The sequence below is a fragment of the Lolium perenne genome, chromosome 5, assembly GCF_019359855.2.
Source record: "Lolium perenne isolate Kyuss_39 chromosome 5, Kyuss_2.0, whole genome shotgun sequence".
Lineage (NCBI taxonomy): Eukaryota > Viridiplantae > Streptophyta > Magnoliopsida > Poales > Poaceae > Lolium > Lolium perenne.
The window spans coordinates 187,973,247-187,990,534 of record NC_067248.2 but is presented as its reverse complement, the minus strand read 5'-3'; the positions used below and the strand labels follow the sequence as shown (position 1 = coordinate 187,990,534).

Genomic DNA, 17,288 nt, shown 5'->3' with positions numbered 1-17,288 from the left:
TTGGCAAGGCTAGAGAAGAGAGGGGCTAAGGATAGCATGGTGGGTGCATGGCATGGCCGGCATGGGCATGGCATTGCCATGTTGGCCATGTCTAGGGTTGAGCAGTAGGGGCATTGTGTTGGAGGGGACAAGGGGACAAGGAAAGATCAAATGCAAATCAAATTTGGGCCAGAGCACTATTTAAAATAGTGAATTTGGTTTTATTTGATTCCTGCCCACCAAGTGTTCGACACAATAGCCGCAAGAAGGAAAATTTCAAAATTTGAAATGATTTTTGGTGGAGTTGATTCATATGATAATTGGCACACAAAGGTGGTGGTGGTGTGCAAAAATGAGTTGGTTTGCAAAGTTTCAAAATTTGGCACAAACTTGAATCTGCTTTGATGTTCCAACTTTGATTGAGCATAACTTTGAATTTAGCAAGAATTTGAAGGGGTGTGCTTTACCAAAGTTGTTCACCTTGATGAGGTCTTGGATGAGGTGCGAAGAGTTGGAAATGTTTGGTTTGAAAATCTCTTAAAACAGAGGCTCAAAGTAGGCATCAGGTTATAAATGGTAGATTTGACCATTAGTGCATGTGAGCTCAATTTGAATTCAAATTTGGTTTGATTTGAGTTTCTTTGATTCCAAAAGTGTTTATAAGTGTTTAATAAAATTCTCCAACCAATGGCACAAGCCAAATTGACCTAGGTTAAAGGTTTTCAAAAATGGCCATAGCCATATGTGAGGGTTTTGTGATTTTCTAAATTTCTTTCTTTTCTTCTTCTTTGTTCTTCTTTGTGATCTTCCAAGGATCAAAGGTAGGGTTTGAGGTTTTAGCACATGGTACAAGGTTGCAAACACTCATCATGGCAATCATACAAAGAATTTAGTATGAGCACTATGCATGGCACATATTTAAACAAAAGTTTTTGTTGGTTCTAAAATTTGAATATTGGAAACTCCTTGTCTTCATTGATATGAAATTCGGGATGTTACACATCCTGGCGCTAGACTACATCCTTCCTCTCTGGTTCCGTCAATGAGACAACTAGCGGCGTGGGGGCCTGCAAGTATCGCGAATAAAGGCGGCTGTCCTAGGGTTTCTCTTCTGCGAAGATGAAGAACTACTCGAGGCTTGTCATTCTTGATCTGGCCGAAGCGTTGAGTTATGGAAGGCTCCGCCGGCGAATGTAACATTGCACATACTGCCTAGAGTTTGCTGGATCGGGTGGTATTCGCTCGTGCGCATCCATGCTTTTATTTTGACCATTTGGTTTTAGCGGGAGCGGCGCGAAGCTCTGTTCTGTGTTGTCATCAGATGATATTCTGGTCCATGGTGAAATCAGAGGCGGAGAATATCATGAAGGCCGGATTGGAGGACTCGCAATGGAGGTTCGAGTCTTTGTGATGTTGAGGAACTTGCGTGGTGTTCTGGGTTTTCCCAGCAACAATATGTAAGTGAGGGCAGTAGATCAGGTGAAATCCAGAGTCTTACCTTTCATGGTGAAAATCCAAGGTCTAACCTTAATTGGTTGCGCCTAGCAATGACCTTGTTGAAAGCATTGTTTTCAGAGTGGGGACTATCTTTAGGGTGAAAACCTATGATCTTTTGATCCGGCCAAGCCAAACAACCACTTGTCTCCTAGCAACACCAACCAACCAACACAGAGTGGCAGCTCCGACAACGATGCCTCCATCGAGGTAAGCGATGTGTAGCGCCGCCATTGCCGAATCAAAGAGATCTAGGGTTTCCCCCCGAAGAAACGCAGAGCCTGACCAAGGAAGGACTAGAAGTCCCCGAAACACTGCCTTCAAGAGGTTGCGGCACCCGTGGGTGTCGCCGGCGTCGACTCTGATAGGAGTGGGACTTTCGTCCGGACAGCAGTACCTCGGCAAATCTGCAACCGCCCCGCCAATGTGCTCAAAGAATTGAAAGTTGCCGCCGCCCTCAGGGATGACTGCATCACGTCAACGACGCGCCGGAGCTGGAGAGGGCGGTCTGGCCACCCCCCGCCGGCAACCAGAAGAATGCCGGAGCTCACCTGACCTCCAAGCATCCGGCCGTGCAGCGCACGCGTGTCGTAGCTGCCCGCAGCCGCGCCCGCCGGACATCCCTGCTCAGCCTCAATGCCCGCCGCCGCCCGCCACGAGGGGAACCTCCTGTTCCCCACCAGCAACCTCCGCCAGCAGGGTTTGGAGCAGGGCAGCAACTCCGCCACCACCCCAGGCCCTCCGTCGCGAAGCCCTCCACGCAGCCGCCCAGCACGACGACGCCGCCGCCCGTGCTCGCCACCACGCCGCCGCGCCCCACGCCAGCCCGACGCCGCCGTTCGACCGCGCCAGCCCGCGCCGTCCCTGCCGAGCGAGGAGAGGAAGCCCGCCGCCGCCGACGCCGACCGGGCTTCGCCCGTCAGCGCGCCCCGGCGGCGGCGAGGAGGGGGTGGAGGCGGAGGGTGCGGGCTCCCCGGCGGCTAGGGTTTCCCCCCGGTCGCTCGCGGGAGCGACGCGGGAGGGGATAAGGTCAGCCCTAAAAGTTTTTTTTAGAAATCTAAATTATAGGATTCCGAAACAAAGCCACTCCCTTCTCCTGTAAATATGAGCCTACGTTTTATCTATATGTACAATAAGTCTTTAGAGCGGGAACGAAGTAGTATAAGTAAAATAGATATGGAAAGATTAGTTAGTAAATAATAATTTTTGCCGCTGAAAGAAGTAGTCAAATGATGATTTAGAGTTCACCTTCACGTCACGCGTGTTAGGCCGATGGAAATGGACATATGGTTTGTATAATCCGGACGCGAGGTGGTAGACTTAGAAAAAGAAAAATATAACCATATTGACCTGCTGAGCTCGTCACTTACCTCATCACATGCTATGCATGTCCTATCTGAACGATACATGATTAACGATACATGCATATTGTTTTTAGATAAAAGACATAAATGTCCAACTTTAAATCAATAAAGCCAATACATGCCTATTGTGGGTCTTGCATTTTTGTAATACGGATTATTACCACATTTTACTATAAATCTGACCATTATAATTAAGTCCCACAATACGAATAACACATAAGATAATTTAGCATATGTAGATGATTGTATTGCCTTTTCTCTATTGTAAAAACTCAATGCTAAATCCACCTAAAGTTCCAACCTTTCTTTTAAATGTAGAATTCTATTTTTTTTACACTTGGTGAACATAGAATATTAAAGTATGGACCGTGCGAAGAAATATATGAAGTCGACACAGATGATACTCCATCTGACCCATAATTACTATCGGGGTTTTAATTCAATTTTAATTCATATTATAGCGTATCTTTTTAGGCGGGGATTAAAATTTATATAGTGGAGAGAAATGAAGCATGAAATGTAAAACTACTACCCTGGATCCTACATAGCAAGTTAATTATATACGAAAATATGTGACTTAGCTTTGTCTAGACACAAACGTATCTAGATGCATTTGAGTGTGTCGATAGATATCCACATCTAGATAAAGTCGAGTAACTTATTTCTGATTCGTAAGCCTCGACCCATGGACGTTGTTGAGGGGGAGATCACCGGCGATAAGGAGGCTTTGGTCAGTTGTGCGGATTATTTGTTGGATTAAATCAACAAATAGATCCACCAAATAAAGACCTCATCCCCCTTGTTCACATTTTTTAAATATTTTTTTTAGTGTTACCAGCTAAAACTAGAGATTTGAAAAAAAATCCATCACCATCTAAATTGACTGAAGTTTTACATGTCAATGTTGGTTGTTGCAAAGTGTAGCTTCATGATAGCGACAAGTACAAGAAATTTACATAATTGATGAGCAATTTTGTAAAAAGCTTATCATCAATCTACTAAACCCATGGATGTAATCGATCTTTCAAACTTCCTCGTGGCACGTGTATGGTAAAAGATGGGGGCGTGTTTGGATACTCGCACGCTTTTGTGGTATCTAGAGAGATCTTGCCTCTGGAGACATGATTGTTGTTGTTGTCCAACCTCATTATCAGTAGCACAGAAAACATTACCAACGTCAACATCGTCATTCCTCACATCATTCTCATCGAGGAAGAACTCATCAACACCTCACCCCAAGATCTAGTTGTCCATAATACAACATGTAAGAACTAGCTTAACTTGGGTGGGAAAACTAAGAATGAAATGGCTTGTGATCAAGGATCTTAAACCTATTCTTCAGAGCACCGAATGCCCTCTCAATTGTAACTCTAAGCCATGAGTGTCTAGGATTGAAAAGTTCCTTGGCATTTTTGGGAAGAACATTGCAAGAAATCATGGAGATGGTACTTTGTTGATCTAAAGGGTGGGAGAATTCCAGGGCGGCAAGCATATCCGACATCAGCTAGGTAGACTTACCCTGTTCCGGGATTTGGAACTGCGAACGCTGCTGGAAAGGAACTCCATGAAGTTCTAGTGAACCGGTGAAGGCTGACGGACATAGTTCTTTGGAATAAAAGCAACCTCTTGAAGAAATGTTTATCAAAACCTGCATTGGTATTAGACTTTCTGATCTAATATCGTAGTTAGTGCATTAAACACCTCTTTTCTATAATGAACTTGTTGAGTACGCTCGTACTCATACCACTCTTAAATCCCCTGCTTAGATTGTCTGAACCATCTGGAGGAGGACAACGACAACCCTGAAGGAGCCGAGATCATCGGCTATGAAGAACCAGACCTCTCTGGAGGTGTTGAAGGTGTAGACTACCTTATAGTCTACGGAACCGGGGAGGGTTCCGGAGGAGAGCAAGTTTAGACCAACCAAGTAGTAGTAGTATCCGAGCAGTACGAACTCTTAGTACTTAACTGCTCGTGGGAATAAATGTATCACCTAGTAAGACTTTTATATTGTAAGTTAAGATGGGTTCGCCTCGAACCCAGGAGTACCCCTCTTAGGACCCAAGAGGAGCTCCGAGATGATATGTACATTATGCTTGTAATAACAAATGAATGAGTTATGGACCTGCTATGTTCTGTTGTACTACTCTGAGGGATGTAATATTTGCGGATTGGTACTTCGTGAATGTTATATCAATGACTGGCATACTACAACATGCAGTGGTATGCAGGGTCACCACAGCAAGCATATCCAACATCATCTAGGTAGACTTACCCTCGGGGATTTTGAGGCCATCTCGTAGCTCCAATCTGCCAGCAAGAAAGGATGCATCACGAGTTGAATTTCATATCAAAGTCAACAGCAGCAAGCACATTTTTGACTGGTGTAGTGCTTTCTCCCTTGTATGCACGAACCTGGCTCCTTGGAACTCTAGCAGTCACATGAGGACCATCAATGGTCCCAACACAATCCTATCATGAACATAAACAAATGATTAGGCCTCGCTACAATACAACCGAGATTTGCACAACAAGACGTAGTTGCCCACCTTGAAATATGGAAACCATCGGCAGCAGTCGTTGATCTTGCGGGGAGTGCAAATAGAAGGAGGAATCATCTGTCATGTGAGCTCTCCGATAGCATACATGACTTGCCTGAAGTAACGATATATCATCTCAGTCGACCTCCTCCATGTGTTGTGAATCACTCGAAATCTCTAGTTAATTATGTCCAAGGACTTGGAGGAACATTGCCGCTCGCTCGTCGATACAAGTGTTGCTGGTATGTTGAAGCAAACCCCTTTCATGTAATGTGTGCATAAGGTGGTTAAATGGGGATCTCCTCATTCTAATCATGTTGATCGGAGTGACAGCTTCTACATCAATGTTGTTATTGTTGTAGATTTTGTTTAGATTTGTCGTCTTTCCGCGCTCTAACATTGTATCGTATGTGATGAAGGGACTATAGTTGTGATGCGCTCTCTGGTGTATGAGAAGCATACATGCCTGAATCACAGCTACGAGGGCAGAAGCGTGAACGAAAAGCTTTGACTTCTCGACTGAAATATTTCTGTTCACATAAGTAACAGCTAAATTGACCTGAAGTTTGAACAAATTAAAAGTGATACATAACTAAATGCATTTTTTTTTTTTTTTTTGCATTCGTAGATACGAGAAAAGAGTTGGCGAGTATCTAAACACGCCCTGAAGGGTTGACTAGATCGACATAGCCCATAGAAGGAACAGTACGAGCGTAGAGTGGACTGGTCAGTCAAACAGCGAACGAGGCACATTCATCGGTGACGGGGAATTTCTGAGCTCACTCGCAACGTGCCAGGATGTAAGCCGTCCGGCCGCAACCGTATGCGGTATGCCCGAGCCGCCACCTTTCTGCTGATCCACTCCAACTCCAACCCACCCAACACAAGTAGGTCTGGAATTAAAACTTGAATCTCGCGAGCTAAATGAGTAACTCGTGGCTCGACTCGGCTCGACTCAAACTCGGTGTATAACGAGCCAAGCCAAGTTTCATATTTTATTGTTAAACAAGTTCAAGCTAAACGAGTCGAGTTCATCGAACTCGCGAGTAGCTCATTTAGCTTGGTAAAAATGAAGTTGGCCCAAAGCCACCAAAATGGGAAACTATATTTGTGGTTTCTCAACTTGGCAGTCTTATTCTAATGATATATTGATTGTTCTGGTTTATATTGTTCTGGTACCATAATCCTAATGCTTGTTGTTCATCATTCATGCCCAAATATTTGGGAAAAATGCATTGTACGTTTTATATGTTCTATTTGATAGTTTTAAAACGAGCTACTCGTGAGTTACTCGCGGACTTTGCGAGTCGAGCCGAGTTTCAAATCTGAACTCGACTGTTAAACGAGTCGAGTTGAGCTAACTCAATTGTTGACCGAGTTTTAGCGAGTCGAGCAAGCTGGCTCGGCTCGGCTCAAATTCCAGCCCTAAACACAAGCCGTTCCATCGAAACGTAGCCGAAACCAGAGCGCGCGCCGCTATCGGCTCAGCTCGAGCCGAGCTCCCGAGCTCGCTATCGCTTCATGGCTAAGGTTCTTCTCTCTCCCGGCCGGCGCATAAAACCACGAGAGACCACGCCACACTCCCAGCCAAGCCACAAAGCACCCAAACCCCAAAAGAATTCTTAAACTAATGCCCCGCCAGACCACCCTCCGTCGCTCCCCCCACTGCCGCCCGCGCCGCCGCTGCTAAATAGTGCCACGCTTCATGGGCGCGGCGCGTCCACGGCGCTGGCGGCTCCCCTTCCAACGCAGCGCGCCGTCCTCCCCGTCCTCCAAGTCCTCCGCCGTCCCCTACTCGCCCGCGCGCTCCGCGGCGGCGGCGGAAAACGACAGGAAGTGGGAAGAAGAAGCTACGCCGCCGGAGTTCGTCTGCCCGATCTTGGGGCTGCTCATGGCCGACCCCGTCATCCTGCCGTCCGGCCACACCTACGAGCGCGCCTGCCTCCAGGCCTGCGCGGACCTCTCCTTCTTCCCCCCCGGCGCCGGCTCGGGCTCCGACGCCATGATTCCCAACTCCGCCCTCAAGGCCGCCATCGGCACCTGGTGCGCCCGATCCGGCCGCGCGGCGCCGCGGCCGCCGTCCAGAGAAGCCGCTCGCGCGGCCGTGCTCCGCGCGATGCCTCCTCCCGCACCTTCGGCGGCGGAGGCCAAATCTGTTAGGACTCGGAGGACGGCCATGGCGAGCTCCTCCAACTCGTCCTACTCCTCCCCGGCCTCCGCCACGTCGACGTCAACATACACGTCCTCCTCCTCGGAGATCACCCCCGCGGAGGACGACGCGGCGGCCGCGAAGCCCGAGGCGGCGGCGGTTGACCCGTTGGAGGACCAGGTGGTCGCGACGGTGATGGACGCGGACGAGGACGGCGAGGTGGCCGCCGCACTGGCCGCGCTCCTGGAGGCCACGCGGGAGAGCGCGGAGCGCCGGCGCGCGCTCTGCACGCCCCGCCTGCTCGCGGCGCTCCGGCGCGTGCTGCTCATCCCGCGCCACGCCTCCGCCCGCGTCGACGCCACCGCCGCGCTCGTCAACCTCTCCCTCGAGCCGCCCAACAAGGTGCGCATCGTGCGCGCGGGCGCCGTCCCGGCGCTCGTCGAGGTGCTTCGGTCGTCGGCGCCTCCTGAGGCGCGCGAGCACGCGGCGGGGGCGCTCTTCGGGCTCGCGCTCGCCGAGGAGAACCGCGCCGCCATCGGCGTGCTGGGCGCGGTGCCGCCGCTCCTCGACCTGCTCACTTCCCCGGCCCAGCACCCGCGCGCGCGGCGGGACGCCGGGATGGCGGTCTACCACCTCTCCCTCGCCGCCGTCAACCAGACCAAGGTCGCCCGGTTCCCGGGCGCGCCCAAGGCCCTGCTCGCCGTCGCGTCCAGCGCGGCGGAGCCCACGCCCATCCGCAGGCTGGCGCTCATGGTCGTCTGCAACGTGGGGGGCTGCGCGGAGGGCCGCGCCGCGCTGATGGACGCGGGCGCCGTGGCGGCCGTCTCCGGCATCCTCCTCTCCGATCACGACGCCCGCGTGGCGGAGCTGGAGGAGTGGTGCGTGGCGGCGATCTACGCGCTGAGCCGCGGCAGCCTGCGGTTCCGGGGCCTTGCGCGGGCCGCCGGGGCGGACAGGGCGCTCCGGCGCGTGGCGGAGGAGGGCACCCCCGGCGGCGTGCGGCGCGAGATGGCGAGGAAGACGCTCCGGGCCATGCGGGGCGACCTGGACGAGGAGGCGGACCTCACCGGCAGCAGCCTCGAGTGCGGCGACGGCGGGGAGGACTGCGGCGGGAGCATCGTGTCGGACGGGCTCATGTCGTTCCGGCGCCGGCAGCGCGACGTCGGGGCATCGTCGGGCGGCAACACCGCCGAGTTCTGAACCCAATTCCTCCCGTCATTCCGTGTTCCCCCATAATCTGTACGTAAAATCGCTTGCTTTTAGGTTTCACACGGTTAGATGTTGGTGACTGTCACTTGAGAGTTCTATCCTCCAGAGGATCTATGCCTCTTTGTTTCTGATTGATCAAACTACGTAATGCATGAAGTGGCTGGGCGAGTTGCTAGCTCGCGATTTGGACGATTGGGAAATGTTTCAGTCGAGCTTTTAGCCCTAGACCGTGGCTCGTGCTGGCGCTGCCTGGAGTGCGTGTGGCTAGTTGCTGTGGCTGGCTCTTGTGTCCGACAAACGAGCTGTTGGGTGGTTGGTTGGGCGTTGCTTGCAGGCCAGAACATCCTTTGTTCTCTCCCTACTCTTGCCACACACACTGCCAGTCCCTGAGCTGAGCTAATGGCAGGTATTATTGTTAGGATTAGGAAAGGCTCGTGTGTGTTGTTTCTATCTGTAAATAAGATTGATCTTTCTGCTTTCGATCCATTTTTGAAAAGGGGCATTTTTTTTGCTCCAATTAAAAGAAGATAATTGCTCGGAGATGCACTTTAGAACTTGAGAGCATATGCTCCTGCTATCCAGAAAAAACATTTTAAAATGTCAAAAAATATCTGAATAGAAGTTTGACGCGTATACGTCAACATTATATGTGCGCACACCAAGTTCCACGGAAAACTAACATTTTTTTAATCTCCCATGAAAAAAACATAAACAAATGTATCGTGAAAACCTCTTTTTAAGCACCAAAATTTATCTTTTTTGCACACAACACCAAAAAATATTGGTTTTCGGCGAAACGACTTCACGAGCCCATAGAATGTCGATATGTATGCTGTCAGATTTTTTTTGGGATTTTTTAAATATTTTAAACTGCCTTTGGAACTCATTTCAAAAACTGGGAGCATATATTCCCAGATGCAAAAACGCCTCGTCCATTGTTGCTCAGCTAGTTAGCGAGAAACTGGGTAAAAATTATTACCACAAAACCACAGACTACCTCCAGAGCATATGACTCCCTAACCGGCAAGGCATACCAACCTATTACAACAGCTAAGTTTCGATAATTGATAACCACTACATAACAAGGATCTCAGATGTGGACATCTTCCTTGCGATGACACCTTGATTTTTACCATCCTAGCCTTCTTTGACACGGAGGTAGCAATTTCCTTGCCGGATCAAGGGCAAGCCTCCTCCAAACTGATGAGCGCGTTGCACAAAAAGCGCCTTGGAGTTAGGTGCCAAAACACCCGTCTCATTAACCTTGTCACCGCAGTCAACGAAGTCAAGCTGTTGGTCAAGATAGGGTGATCTAGATGCCATAGCCTGAGACCCCAAACGAGACCACCTACAACAACACCATTGGCAAAAGGAGTAGAGTGCGAGGGCTCCCCACATAGCTTTTGAACCTCGGGTATGATCTACATCACCGAAACCATGATCACAACGATGTCCTCACACTGAAGAGATTTAGCATTGGTGATTATGTGATGCTATGCTGAACTCTATGTCCCTTGCAAGCCCTAGTTTTACATACATAGTATCTTCTTTGGCAAAAGATGAGGATACGACCGACACAAACCATAGTGTATATCCTTCGGACTGAATTAGTTGATGCAGCCCAAGAGTACACTTGCATTAGAACGTGTAATGTTGCCCGAATTAATTTAGGCCGGAGGCAGTAGCAAATTTTTCGATTTTTACTCTCACTCGGCCATGTACATTTGTCAAATGCAATGCAGATCAACCGATTCGCGTTCTCGATGGATAGTTCGTTGCTGCAGTGGGTTTGATCTACGCTGTTCATCGACGGATCTGGACATGAGTTCCTCCCGTTTAAAATGGTTACAGTTGAGACTAGCAGTGAGGCCATGCCTGTTACCTGCCAAAGATAATGGATGTGGTACTGCTGTCGGCCTTTCCACGTAGGACCCCCCCGTGGGAACTTTGACCTTTTGCATCGCCTCCATGACTTGCGTGATTCCTAGATGCTGCCTCCGCTTTTCCTTTTCCGAGAGTATGGAGACGAACATTTCTTAACTGAAGCAATGCTCCGGATTATCCTCGATCTTAATTGGACATCCATTGGTTATAGATATCTCCATCATCGCCGAAGAAACTGTTGCAATATTTTGCAACAAAGATAGATTGATTAAAACCCAATTCCTTGAGTGGGGGTAGATGTAGGTAGAGTCCAATCAGTCCATAACCAAACATGATCTGCAGGACGCAGAACTCGGCACCGAAAAGGGGCGGAAAAGGCAGAACATTATTTAGGACTATGCATCTCTATCAGTCCTCCGATGTCAACGCTGGAGCAGGTTGGTGCCATGTGAAGGAGGTCTGAGTAGGCCGGCTGATTTGGCGACGTGTTATTCTCATTCATGGAAAGAAGATGCTGACCAAACTTAGATTAAGCTAGTTACTAACTACTACTGGTACTTAGAGCATCTCCACTCGTCTCTCCGAGAAGCCTCCACGAGCCGTTTTTTACATCCGGACGGCGAAATCCGGTCCAGTCGCGCCCCCGGTTCCTCGATTTCGTCCGGATTTGGGCCTAAATTCATCCGGCGATCCCACGCCATCCCCGGCCCCCGGGGAGCGCTCGGGGACTCCGGATGGAGCAAAACCAACCGCCCACGCCCACGTGTCTCCTCTTTCGTCCGGACTCCCCGGGCCATCCTCTTTTTCCCCGAGAAACGCCGTTTGGGGAGCACACGACTGAAAATATACTGCCCCTCATGCCAAAAATTGATCCAATCCAGACGAAAATTTCGCCGGATTTGAGCGTGGAGAGCGCCAACGAGTGGGGATGCTCTTAGCTTTCCTTCCTGGGCGTATGTATAGTTCGCGTGGCTGGACCCGGTCGCCGCAATGCTTTGTTTGAGGTGCAAGTAATGGCATGTATTGACGTGCTTGGATTGGATAATCTTCTTGCCTTGACTGTGTTAACAAGTAAGCGCTTGCAATAGGGCCATCAGGCCGTGAGAGTTGTTGGTAAAGAACAAATACATTCTCAATTTGGTGAGCATCCTCATCTGGTACTAAACAATGGCAAAACGTTGTTGAAGCATACCGAAGGCTCGCTCGACATCCTTCCGACATGCCTAGTAGCATTAAACAAAATAAGCTTTATTCTCTAAAGCTAGGTTCATGATTGTCTTCACAATTGTAGCGTACGGTGAATTAATACCATCGGTTAGATAATAGCCATTGTCGTATGTGTGGCCATTGATCTCATAATTGAGGGTCGGAGCATGTCCCTCCTCTTTCACCAACATTTGCATCATCATCTCATCGTCGTTGTCCATTGCGGCAAACCTCCTAACACCTTGTGGGCTGACCAAATAAAAAATGCCGCCATCCGCCGCGTTGTGCCACCGAGTCAGGGCGGTCAATGATGGAGCCTTGTGGCCGCAACGCTCGGAGAGGAAGGTGTTCGGTGACTCCGTCGGGCTGCTCCCTTGAACGGTCGCGGAACCGGCGACACCGTAGCTGGTTCCCAACCGAACCACGACGCGAAATGGACGGACACAATGTTTGCGTTGGTGGCGATGGGGATTTTGGGAGAGCAGGTGGGAGGAAAGCACGTAGGGATCAACGTGGGATTTTGGTAGCTATTTTATTGGGCTCTAATATATATATGCTGACAAATTTAATGGTTTTCGGTAGGGGACGCAAATTTTTGGCACATGGGGGTGCTATGCATCCCGTAAACCGTAAAATTCGTTTTATTTTAAATATTGAGAAAGATACCAAATTCTCCTGAAAACAAAAGATGATCAAGTATTGTTCTCGTATAAAAATGTTTGGATTCGAAATGATTTTCATAGTATCCTAGATAAAGAAGACAAGTTTATGGGAATATAGCGTGAATAGTACATGGATATGGGTGTTGTTCGATTTTGTCTTTTTACTCTGGATACAGTGATAGTAATTTCCTCACAGAATATTTTTGTACAAGTACAATATTTAATCATCTTTGATTTCCAAAAAGATTTGAATTTTTAAACGTTTTTCTGAATTGCCACGAATTGTTCTAAGCATTGATGTATTTTCCGCCGGGTAGGAGCCTATTTTGTGACACAGTGACTTGGTCAGTGAGCAGTGGTTCAGTTTGGTGGGCTCCTTGCCTCCTTGAGGGTCCTGAATGCGCGTGCACCCTGTTCCAGCGGAGCGACGCATCTTGTCTGGGGTGTAGAGCGACGTAAACGCGGTATAAATATGCGACAGGTTTGCGTCTCCGTGGACGCTGCGCGGTCGCGCCGAGCGTCCGCTCTCTTCCCCCACGAGCTCGCCTAGCAACGACCCTGGCTTGATTGGTGCGAATTAAAGCACAACAACCAACCGCCGGATTGGCAACCGCGCCGATCAATCCGCCAACCGCCGGAATGGAACGCTGAACCGCCGCGGAAGAGCAACCGCATGCCTCTTCGTTATACGCGCTGCCATTAATCCCCGCTGAATATAACCCCTGCGCCTGATGTAATTGACGTCAAACCGGCTGCCATTCTTCTTGTTCTCCAACACTGGCTAGCCAGCCACCATGAGCAACTTGTCCTTGTCGTCGAACACGGACAGCGAGGGAAACCGCTGGGATGGCGGCATTGGTGGGATAGGGCTGCGACGCCCAACGACCCTAGCTCCCCGCCGAGGGAGGTCGAGGAGGACGGAGGCGCCGTTGGCAGCGGCGACCAGGAGGAGGAGGAGGAGGACTCCGACGTCAACTGGGCACGGCTGGTGGCGGCGGCGGCCAGGAAGGAGGCAAGGGCCCAGACGAGAGCGCAGGCGCAGGCGGAGCATCGTCGTCCGTTCACCGACGACGATGAAGACCCCACTGACCAGTCGTCCGACTGGAACTCAAGCTCCACGGACGCGTCCTCCGGCAGTTCCTCTTCCGAGGAGGAGGTGACAAGCAAGAGGCGCGTCCATGAGGACGACGAGGCAGGACCTTCTAACAAGAAGGCCAAGAATTAGTTTATAATTTTTTTATTTTCAAATTTATTCTCTAGTTTATATGTTAAATATGTTTGAATATGTTCGATTCGAGAATTAGTTTATAATCAGTATAACTTGTTTTCGCGTTCGAACTTGCGCTTTCAAAGATTCGTTTCAACCAGTGTAGAAATTGAAGAGTTCTTCAACAAAAGGAAAAGAAGAAGTAGAAAAACAAAACAGTGAGGTGTCCAAAATTTGTCGGACCGCTGGGTGCCCTCGATGCAAACGGACAATTTCCGCTTCACAATTATTTTCACGTCCGCTAGGCAACGTAAACGGATGCTTGCGGATAATTTAGACGTCCGAAATACGTCACCCCGTTGCAGATGGCCTGATGCGCTTGAGCCGTTGGACATCATCATTGAGCCTGCGAACGCTCTTCGTACATGTCCGTATGCGAGATGAAGGGGTCAGCGGATGCGTGACGCCAGAGGCGTACGGGCCGTCGCCGTTGCGACGTCGTGAGCCGGCCCCGAGCTCCCGCTACTTCATTGCTCCCATCTACCGGAGCCGTGGCACACGCGTGACATCCTTCCGAAAATCCATGGGACGATTCGTGTGCGTTCATTTCGCACCAACCGTCCGGTCTCGTCAGTCCGGCTCGGTACGGTACTCACTGCTCGCGATGCTGACCTTTTTTTTTTTTACAATCAACTAGTACAAATGCCCGTGCGTTGCCACGGGATGCAAATTTTATTTTTAAATACACATACATAAAGGATGTATATTTCCTTACTGGAAAAACATTCCTTCTATCAAAGAACTTCAATGAAATCATCTTTGTCCACACTATGGTTCAACTATATTCACCGACTCATTGTAGGTACATGTGTTTATAAAGAATCTGAACATCCAGCGATAAAGCGAAAGTATTATTATATTTTTCAACCAAGTAGTCACATAAATCTCATTACATGCATAAATCTCATTACATGCATAAATCTATCAATTAAAAAGCAACATTAATAACACATGAACTAAACAGCTAGACTTTTAATTTAGGCTGCCAAGCCTACACTTCAGCTTCATTTTATCTTGCGATGAATGCCCACTTCTTTCTTACCACTTCAGGCAGCACCAAGCACCCACTTGATTCTCTCCCTTCTTGTGCTGCACATCTCTCTCCACACCACCACACTGCTTTCTTCATCCTATCAATGTTCTACACCATTATCTTGCAAACTGCTTTTGGGATATTAGAATAATTTAATCTCATCATGATTATTAATCAAGCAAAATTCTTTAACTTTTTTCCAATTACATTCCAAGTATTAAGAAATATATCATGGCTCATACATGCTTGAAATATACTACTCGATAAAATTCTATAAGTATATCATACTATATAGTATCCTTAAAAAACCCATTGAGATTCCCTGACACACCAAACTGATTACTTCGCAAACTATGTGACTCGCTCCATAGTACATATTAGATTCAAATAAACAAAAAACTTATATGAGGAAAACAAAAACTAATAAACGAAATTTATCAGAAATACAAATTGTAATCAAAGGAAAGATAAGTTCAGGTGTGTTTTTCTTGCTATCTTATGTTATATCGTCAGTAGCTAAAAAGGCACATATTGTGTCAGCTTCCTGAAATCTATTTGGCCATGATACTTTGATGGGACTGCAGAAAACCAAGCGAACCAAAAAAACTGTCAGTTGATGTTATGCCATTCCAGTTGACTCGTCTCTTCAATCCCATTACTTTCTTTATCAGCTTCTTAAATGCTTGAAAGAATCAGTGACTCAATAATTCACATCTGATAATCATTACATATGATAGGTTACAACAATAGGTTACAATATATTGATCGATTGCAAAATATGAAAGAATACAGAACAACATGCCTTATAAGCTTCGGTCATTATGCAAATAATATATCATAGTAGTCATAGAAGAAAATGTTTGATAACAGAACAGTGAGGTGGCTACACTATAAGATGGAGCATGTGCGCATCACTTTTCTTTAAACGAAACAAGCATACATCAGAAGAGAGGACACTTATCTCTTGAGTTATAATTCCAGAATGCAATGCAACCATCTTTTTGACGATGTCTCCATTCATCTTCTTGATGGTGTTCAACTGTGGCCCCTTTTTTTGAACCATGTCTACTGCATATTTGCATAAAAATATAGGGAAACTTCTAAGTAATGATTCACAATGAATCGCTGATCGAGCAGCAGCGTGAGACAACAGTACAAACAAATGTCAGGTTGGCTGATAAGTGTGATTGTTAGATGTGGCCTGAAATTCATTCGTCTCGGTACTTCTTTCTTCTTGACGCTCCCTCCGGCCACTGGACATCATCCGTGGAAGCCGCCGGCCATGGAGACAAAGGATCTCAGGCTAGCAAGCCATCAACAATTTCATCTGGTATGTATGATCTCAAGGCGCTATCGGCAGCTGAGGTGTATACCATCACCCCATTAAGCATCTCAAATGCATATGACTAAGCAGATGTGTTATTTTGTGGGGTAGGAACAAACTTGAGGAAAAGGGAAAAAGAAATCGAAAATTGGCACCAGTTTACCTATGCTGATAGATTAAAAAATGAGCTATCATTCACATAGTACTTTCATGGTAACGACACAAACAAATGAGTAAGAAAAATCATAGTCGAAATGGAAACGACACAAAAACTAACACACCATGGACCTAACCTCCAAATCCTTCTGCCCCAAATCAAAACCAGAACACGCCACTCAGGGGGAAAACTCAAGATCAACTTGAAACTTGGACAGACTCAAGGACTATTACAAACTACCAGATGGAGGACGGAACTCGGCGACAACCTAGCATTGCTCGGAGCCCCAACACAATATGTTTAAACTTACAATATTCAGCTAGCCCTCTAAATTATATACCATGGAGAGCAAATTTAGATGGCTACCTTAAAACTGAATCAAGTGGAAATATACCAGGTCAACGTTGAGGTACATATATCTTGAGGACACGCTGCTACACGTCTTCAACTTGACAGAGGAGGAAGCCGTACCATCTGGTTAAACCTGCATTTGGTTGAAAAAATATTCAACAAAATTCAGTAAGCAAAATTACACCTTCTTAGTTTGCCCATTATAAAATAAAACATGATTCAGGCATCAGTCCAAGGATTCATGCCTTAAGAGAAAACAAGTAACCTCCAGTAACAATCCATAATTCAGATTGCATCTATATATGTACAGGTAATATGCTAGAATAAAATTCATATTAGAGATTTTTGTGAAGAAAAACAAACTTCAAAGGGTTATGGGATGCGATGTGGACCACCAGAAGCAAGCCATGTTATTCTAGTCAGAGCTACATATAGTTTTGTTAAACGAAGCCTATCTGCCAATTTTACCAACAAAATAACATTGCTGAAAGATTAGAGAAATCGTGCAAAAAGAGCAATGGAAATATTAAGGATTTACAGAAGAAGAAAAGTAGGGCCTAAATAGAATGGTGCACCATGCTATCACACATGGCAGACCAACTCTCACCAACATAGAATTCATCTTCAATGTTCTCATTTATTGGCAGTTTATGTCACCTCCTCACACAA

The 17,288-nt window shown here is 47.6% G+C and overlaps 1 protein-coding gene across 1 annotated transcript; it reads left to right on the top strand.

The window, feature by feature from the left end:
* The first annotated feature begins 7,049 nt into the window (after positions 1–7,049).
* LOC127301255 (U-box domain-containing protein 38-like) lies at positions 7,050–8,923 on the top strand. The gene has a single exon (XM_051331471.2). It carries the CDS (start codon positions 7,083–7,085, stop codon positions 8,724–8,726), a length of 1,644 nt encoding a protein of 547 aa, XP_051187431.1. The 5' UTR covers positions 7,050–7,082; the 3' UTR covers positions 8,727–8,923.
* The last annotated feature ends 8,365 nt before the right edge of the window (positions 8,924–17,288 follow it).